Genomic DNA, 8,062 nt, shown 5'->3' with positions numbered 1-8,062 from the left:
ATGCTTTTGAGACTATATTTAAAAGTATACATTATATATACACTTTTGAGAGTTCTTCATATATAAATTGTATATATATATATATGAAAATAAGGTGGAAAATAAGCACACTAAAATATGCTCAACAAATCGTTAGAGAAATGCAAGTTAAAACCACACAGATTTATTGCCGCACACCTATCAGAGCATCTGAAATTTTAAAACACTGACAATAGCAAGTGCTGACAAAGATACAAAGAAACCGGATTTCTCATACATTGCTGAGGAAGACGTAAGACACTGTAGCCACTCTGGAAAGAGCATGGCAGTTCCTTACGAAGCTCAGCGTACACTCATCACATGACGCGTCCATGACTGGCATATGTCCCAGAGAAATAAAAATGCATATTCACGCTAAAAAACCCTATGCACAAATGTTCATAGAAGCTTTATTCATAATGGCAAAATACATGGGGAAAAGCAGATATTCTTTTCAGCAACTAAATGGCAAAATAAACAGTAATATAGCATACGATGGAATACTACTCAGCAATGAAAAAGGAACAAACTATTGATAAGTGTGACAATGTGTATGGATCTCCAGGGCATTGTGAGCATGCAACTTCCAGAGAATTCCAGAGACTTATTGCCCTCAGATGATGGCCATGAGGGCAGAGAGCCAGGGGACCTAGGTGGGAGAAAGGAAGACCTGAAACAAGGCTCAGGAATTTTACTCCCTCTCCAAGCTGAGGACTCCAAATCAGGGTCCTCTGAGGTCCAGATCCTCCTCTGGGGCCCAGGAGGAGGATCTGGATAAATTCCTTTCACACCCATTCACAGCTGCCTCCTTGCCCTGGGCTCCAGAGTCCAAAGCTCTCCCTGGTCCAGTCTGAAGGGCTGTGTCCCTGCACGGGGCATTCTGGGGACGGGCACTGCAGGGCCTCCCTGTGCGACTGCCTCTACCTGCCCCCAGGAGCCCTCTGAGGCCTGTTCACCCAGAGGACAGCACTGAGCATGATGAGGAGCAAGGGCAGCTTCAGGCAGACCAGGAGCACGAAGTGGCTGCCGAACCTACAGGACACAGCGACAGGAAATTAGGCCTCTCTTCAGGGAGACGCCCCAGGACCTGCCTCCCCCCCACCTCTCCCTGTGCCCTGACTCTAGAGCCCAAATCATTCAGGATCAAACTGGAACAGACCCACGCCAGGGCAGCCCCTCCCTGAGATAGCCCCTCCACTGTAACCTCCTCCCTCAGTGTGGACGAGCCATGGGGGTCTCATTAAGGAGACGTGCAGGGGGAGGAGAGGGAGGGATCCAGGCAGTCCCAGCTTTCTAGATGCATGCTCTGGAGCCCCCCTCGGTCTTCTCCACGGACCATTCATTGTTATTTTTTATTTATTCCCTTTGAGAGACAGGCAGAGAGAGAGCGGCCAGTCCACAGGTCTTCCCGTGCCTCAGTCCCATCCCAGCCTTCCAGCCAGGCGGGCCCTTGGTGAGCCCACCATGAATGGGGTGCTCAGGCCGCCCTGGGTTCCACGCCCAGCCTCCCTCGTGGGCCCAGCCTCACACCACAACACCCTACCATGGGCACCACCAAGGCGGAGCCTCGACTGACCCCTGGAAGCCACCCTTCGCCCTCACTTTGACCCCTCGTCCCTCGTCCCTCCCCGGAGGTCTGCAGCAGCACAGCCCTGTCTGGGGCTCTGCAGGAGACGGAGAAGCACAGAGGCAAACTCCGGCCTGGGTCTGTCTGTCTCCCCACAGACAGTCACGCTCCCATCCCCGACAGCGAGACCCCAGCCAGCAAAGACCTTTGAAGGCGTCTCAGACCAGACCCAAGTCCAGAACCAGGTGGGGAAGCAGAGTGGGAGGGGCTGACAGCCCGCAGCCTCGGCCTCAGCCGGGTCCCTGCAGGTGTCCCACTCGGCAGCCCCTGGAGCGAGAGCGAGACTCGGGACCACAGCTGGAGAAGCCCAGTGACAGGCAGCGCTCAGGACACCTGTGCTCCCCCAGCTCCCGCCCAGAGGTCCCAAAACACCACTGGCCTCCCAGCCCCCGACCCCATGGTCTTCAGGCCTCGTGCCCTTACCCCAGGAAGAGGATCGGCAGCCCCTCGCTACCAAGGCTCTGCGAGGTGGGAGGCACGGGCGGTAGCGTGGTGGTTGTCGTGGTTGTAGTAGCTACGGTTGTGGTTGCTGTTGGAGACAAAAGCACGTCATTCGGGCCCTGGGCCCAGCCCTGCGCTAAGCGCAAGACCCCTGCACAGAGGAGGCTTGAGCACACCCTGGCCAGACCCAGGCCGCCCCCAGAGGGAGCCCCTCAGGCACCAGAGGAGCCTCTGCCAGAAGTGGCACCAGCATTGCCACTAATAAGTCCAGGTCTTTCTCTCTAGCCCAAGTCTGACCGTGCCTGGGGTGAAGGCGGGGGTCTCGCAGGGGCTTCCCCAGCCTGGTGCAGAGCCCCCAAGAGAGGACCCTGGAGGAAGGCTGCTCAGCCTGTGGCCCAGAGAGCCTCCTGGAGACCATCAGAGGGGCTCTGAGCTCTCTGCACGTGGAAATCTCTGAGGCCATTTAACTCACCGCGAGGAAGGGGATGTGTCGTCACTTGACTTTTCTCAAGACCTCGGAGCCCCGACGACTGGCATCACCTCTACTCCTACCCCACTCTCCCCCAGCGTGTGATCCCCAAAGCAGTTGGCCTCCGCTCTCCCAGAGCACCCACACTGGACACTCAGCTTCATCCAGAGACCACCTGCGACCCCTCTGCAGATGTGACCGTCCCTGCCCTGACACACAGAGGGGCTAACTCCAGTGGCAGGTGGTGGCACGGGGTGGGACCCTACCAGGTGCAAGAGCGGCACCAAGGAGGAAGCCCACCTGGCCCGCCTTCCAGCCGGAGAGAGACGAAGAGTGGGTGGCACATGGAGGTCCTGGGGAACCGCAGGGCGTGGGACGCGAGCGGAGAAGGCAGTAGGAGAGGCCAGAGGAGAGGGGACGAGGAGGGTGGTCGAGGGCAGGAGAAATGGTTGAACACACAGAGAGTTTGGCTCAGGGGCTGGAGAGGCCTGGGGCCATGGGGTGAGAAACCAGCCTGGGATGATTGTTCTGGAACAGGAAAAGGACACCACAGGCTCCTCCCCACGCCACCGACACTGAGGACAAGACTCGGTCTCCAGTGTTCAGACCCTGCCTTTGTCCCCGTGGCCAGTCTGTCTTAACCTCTGCAGCCCGGGCAAGACGAGCGCTCACCTGGGGAAACTAACACCATGACCGCCACCGAAGGGTCACGTGACCACTCGTCGAAGATCCATATCGTCTGAATTCGGCACCAGTAGTGCCCCGCGTCATCGGCTCGCAGGTCCTCCATGGTCACGGTGAAGGTGAGGCTGCTGGCCTGGTCTCTGATGGACACAGGGCCGTTCCTCCTCTCTCGCTCCTCTCCCCCGGTCTCCACGATGTGCGTGCAGGAGGTGTCGTGCTGTCCTCGGCACCAGTATTTGTTGTACCCCTTGTACTTCGCGTCATACCGACACTGCACACTCAGGGAGCCCCCCACGGTGCCGCTCACAGAGCCGGGGCCCGTCAGGGACAGGCAGCCTGGAAAACACAAGCCCGCATGAGTCTCGGCCTCCACGCAGAGGGCCCGGGCAGTGCTTCTGCCTGACACTGGGGAGGCGTGGCCAGGGCGATGGGTCAGTTCCTGACATGGGGAGCCTGGAGGGATTCCTGGGCCCACAACCTGTGCCCGAGTCGGACACTGCAACTAGAAAGACGAGTAGCCTCGTGCCCCTCGTGGGAGCAGAAACCCAGAGTACCTGCTCAGGGCCCCACCCCTCGGAGACAAGCAGTCAGACGGAAGCTGGAGGTGGGAGCAGAGAGCAGCTGGCCATCCTGCCCCCTGCCCCCTGCCCCAGCCCTGGGCCTCTGGCAGGAGTGAGGTTTGATCATCGATTAATACAAAAACACTCTCCTTTGGGTGAGCGCTCTGCATTCTGGGCCTTCTGCAACCCAGATTTGTTCTCGGCTTCCAGGGACCAGCAGATGGCACAGTGGTTACGTCGCTGGACTCCTTCACGGCCGACCACAGTTGGAGTCTTGGACCAGGTGGCTTGAAAATCATGTCAGGGGGGCCAGCAGGTGACGTGGTGGTTAAGGGCGCTGGACTCCCACATGGTCGACCATGGTTCAAGTCCCAGACCTGGCAGCTTGCTTTCTTGCTTTCCCTCTCTGTCTCTCTCTGGTCAAATTAAAATAAATGAATGAATAAATAAAATTCAATAATTCTTTTAAAAGAAAGAAAAAAAGAAAGAGAAAGAAAGAAAGAGAAAGAAAGAAGGAAGGAAGGAAGGAAGGAAGGAAGGAAGGAAGAAAGAAAGAAAGAAAGAAAAAGAAAGAGAGAAAAAGAGGAAGAGAGGAAGAGAAAAGAAAAGGAAAGGAAATCATGTCAGGTAAGTGTGCGTGCGTGCCCAAGATCCCCGGAAAAGAATGGAGAAGAAGGGATTTCGGCGTGGCCACCCCCTGAGGGGTGATTTCTCACTTTCCTTCTCACTATCTCTCTCTCTCTCTCTCTTGAAAATTCCGCCATAAATTCAAATGATCTAATTTTTCCAATCAGAGTTTGTAACTCTAGATGGGTATGATGGGTGGAGGGGGATGCTAGTAAAAAGAAATTAAATTAGATTACATTAAATTAATTTTTTAAAAAAGGATAGCTAAGCCAGAAGCTGGGATAAAGGAGAACTGAAACTTCTGTCTTTATAAGTAATTAGAAGACTTTTTTTTTTGAGAGAGAGTTTCACTATAGGATGCGTGCACTCACTAGACAGAGAGAGACATAGAGACAGAAAGCAAGAAATCACCCCCCAGGGGGGATGGCCACGCTGCAATCCCTTCTCCTCCATTCTCCTCTCGGAATCTTGGGCACGCACGCACACGCGCCTGGTGTGAGTTTTAAGCCACCAGGTCCGGGACGCAAACCGCAGTCGATTACGTGGGAGTCCAGCGACATAGCCATTATGCTAACTGCTGGTTCCCAGTAATTAGAAGATTTTATCTGGACTCATGAGAACTCTCAGCTGTAAATGTACCTTAGATAAAAAGGTGACCCCGTGAGTGGAGACCAACCAGTTTTACACAAAGTGATGGGAAGAAGTTTCCATCTTCAAGTTAATTCACCCAGGTTAGAGTATTTAGGTAATTTTATCAGACTTAAGAAAGCCAACTTAAACAAGCAGCAACATGCTGGTATACCAGTTGTCAGGAAAAAGCCCTGCTCTGTATTGCTTGCTGATTCCTGTGGTGTAAATACTCTCACTGTGACTGATTCCACACCGTCACTGACTGCGGAATAGGAGAGACAGTCTCATAACCAGCTCTTGTGAGCTGGAAGACACTGGCTCCAGCCACCACTTTCTCATACTCCCTAGAGAAGAACACGTTCATGGAAGAAAAACTATAGGGACTTGATTGCCGCTTCCAGGAACCAGGGCCACTCACTCTTTTTTATTTTTTATTTTTTTGAGAGGTTTTCGCTATAGGGCACGTGCGCTCGCCAGACAGACAGAGAGAGACATAGAGACAGAAAGCGAGAAATCACCCCCCAGGGGGGATGTCATGCCGCAATCCCTTCTCCTCCATTCTCCTCTCGGGATCTTGGGCATGCACGCACACATGCCCAGCGTGAGTTTGAAGCCACCGGGTCCAGGACGTGAACCACGGTCGACTACGTGGGAGTCCAGTGACGTAGCCGTTACGCTAACTGCTGGTTCCCAGGGCCACTCACTCTTGACAGAGTGGAGGAGACAGATCCGGACTTCATTTTTAGTCCTTCTACTTCACTGCATTGCTATGGGCTTTCTGGGGGCCCACGCACCAATTACGGGGATTCACGAACACCCACTGCACTCTCTAGTCTGTCCACCACCATCTTCGGCATCATCATTTAAGTCGTTCTGAATACCTTCCGCATAGAATGAGATGCAGCTCTTGTAAATGTCTTTCTGAATCTAAGGTTTAGATTATGAGGGTCTTAAGACACCTCAGAGATCACAAAGGTCACTATCATTACTGATGAGAGAGCTGCATTTTGGTTCATGTTACCAGCCTTCCTCCTTTAAAGCCCTGTCTTGGGAACCAGCAGTTAGCGTAATGGCTACGTCGCTGGACTCCCATGTAGTCGACCACAGTTCACGTCCTGGACCCGGTGGCTTAAACTCACGCCGGGCACGTGTGCGTGTGTGCCCAAGATCCCGAGAGGAGAATGGAGGAGAAGGGATTGCGGCGTGACCATCCCCCCTGGGGGGTGATTTCTCACTTTCTGTCTCTATGTCTCTCTCTCTGTCTGTCTGGCGAGCGCACGCGCCCTATAGCAAAAAATCTATCCAAAAAAATAAATAAATGAATAAAGCCCTGTCTTATTACACCTGCCACTCTGGAAAGAGTCTTGTCATTACACGGGGCCATTTCTATGTTTCATGAGGGAACCCAACCATAACTCTCATTCTGCAAAGACAAAGAATGGCTTTTAATTTTTATCCTGGATTTATTTTCCACAAAAAAGTGCTTTCCTGTATTTTTGCAATTCAAATGTCTTTTTAAGAGTTTCTTTCCTGACAGTCCAAATTTTAGGGGACAGTTTCATTTACTTGCTTACACTACACCTTGTACCAAGAAGGATTTAGAGGAGATTTTGAGGATGGCACTTTAGACTCTTTTAACTCTCACAAACTTTTCCAACTCCTTTAAACTGAGCTTTGGCAAAACAGAACTATCGCTAATTCCTAAACTTCCCATGGACTTTTCATTGCCACGCTTTTGCATAAGCTATTCCTTTTCCACAGGGTCAACTCATTCATCCTTCAGGGCTGACATGCAATAAAGCCTAGGTGGAGTCTCCCGTTCCCCAAGAGCAAAGTTGGGGATTTTTTTGTTTTGAGAGGTTTTTGCTATAGGGCATATGCGCTCACCAGAAAGACAGAGAGAGAGACAGAGAGACAGAAAGTGAGAAATCACCCCCGGGGGGAGGGGGAATGACCACACCACAATCCTTTCTCCTCTATTCTCCTCTCGGGATCTAGGGCACACACACACACACATGTGCCCAGTGTGAGTTTAAGCCTCCGAGTCTGGGACCCGAACCATGGTTGGCTACATGCGAGTCCAGACACATAGCCATTATGTTAACTGCTGGTCCCGGGATCTTTGTTGTATACTCCCACCACCATGTGAACAAATCTCTCCTGTAGCAAGTTCCACATTGTGCTGTAGTTACTTGACTCCCTCATGTCCCACGAGTCCTTGGGATGCAGAATTTAGTCTTAATTACAACACACAGAACAGTCCTGGCTCATAGTTGATGCTTAGTAAGTGTTGGCAAGACCCCAGGTGAGTGTTCAGGTATGTACAAGGATATGCAGGTGGAGGAGCGGACACGTCCATCCATTTCTGTGACGCTTTCATCTCTAGCTGGAACCCAGGACAGCCCTTCTACCTGCTGCCCTGCCCCTGCAATACCAGGCTCCCAAAGCCCAGCCCCACTTACCTGGGAGACAGAGAAGGAGCAGAGCACGGGACAGCGTCATGATCCTGTCTCCCTGGCTGCTGTCCCAGGTCCCAGCTGAAATTCAGGGATGCGTCCCAGAGCAGAAGCACCCACCTCCCACTTGCTCACATTGTTTGTGTTTCTCTCTCATCTACTTCCTTTTTCATCATTTAGCTGCTTCCTAATTTTAAGCATTAGCAAAAGGGAGGAGTGGCAAGAGACCCTTCTGAGAACGGGCCGAGAGCGAGAAAGGAAACGTGCTGATTTTCCCCTCATTTTATGCAAATCCTACATTAGGGCCACCCTCTGGGCTTTCATCCAAGTCGGTACCAATACCCGAAACTTCTCACAGACGGACCCTTCATCCCCTGCCTCCGTCACTTCCTCCCCTCTGGGGCTCTTTCTTGGTAGTCTGCACTGCCCCTTCTCTGTAGCTGCCTGCTTTGGGTTCGATAAAAACACTCCCCACATAAAGAGCTCCGCCTGCTTCTCTCGGCCATGACCTCCCTGCTGGTGGCTGTGCAGCTCCTCTGACCCGGTATCC

The 8,062-nt window shown here is 52.7% G+C and overlaps 1 protein-coding gene across 2 annotated transcripts; it reads right to left on the bottom strand.

The window, feature by feature from the left end:
• Positions 1–205: 205 nt before the first annotated feature.
• On the bottom strand, positions 206–7,687 carry LOC102479528 (CMRF35-like molecule 2). 2 transcript variants are annotated; one of them, XM_027770823.1, is made up of 4 exons: positions 7,519–7,687; positions 3,228–3,575; positions 2,069–2,174; positions 206–667 (listed from the first exon to the last, which is right to left on the bottom strand). In XM_027770823.1, the coding sequence occupies exons 1-4, from the start codon at positions 7,556–7,558 to the stop codon at positions 526–528; spliced, it is 636 nt and encodes a 211-aa protein (XP_027626624.1). In that variant the 5' UTR covers positions 7,559–7,687; the 3' UTR covers positions 206–525. The 2 variants fall into 2 exon arrangements, with proteins under 2 accessions (XP_027626624.1, XP_006145999.1); XM_006145937.3 differs by having other exon boundaries at positions 547–1,050.
• Between the last annotated feature and the right edge of the window lie 375 nt (positions 7,688–8,062).

This window comes from Tupaia chinensis, unplaced genomic scaffold (genome assembly GCF_000334495.1).
Source record: "Tupaia chinensis unplaced genomic scaffold, TupChi_1.0 Scaffold000159_1, whole genome shotgun sequence".
Taxonomy (NCBI): Eukaryota; Metazoa; Chordata; class Mammalia; order Scandentia; family Tupaiidae; genus Tupaia; species Tupaia belangeri.
The sequence above is the reverse complement of the archived record's forward strand: the minus strand, read 5'-3'. Positions and strand labels throughout refer to the sequence as shown.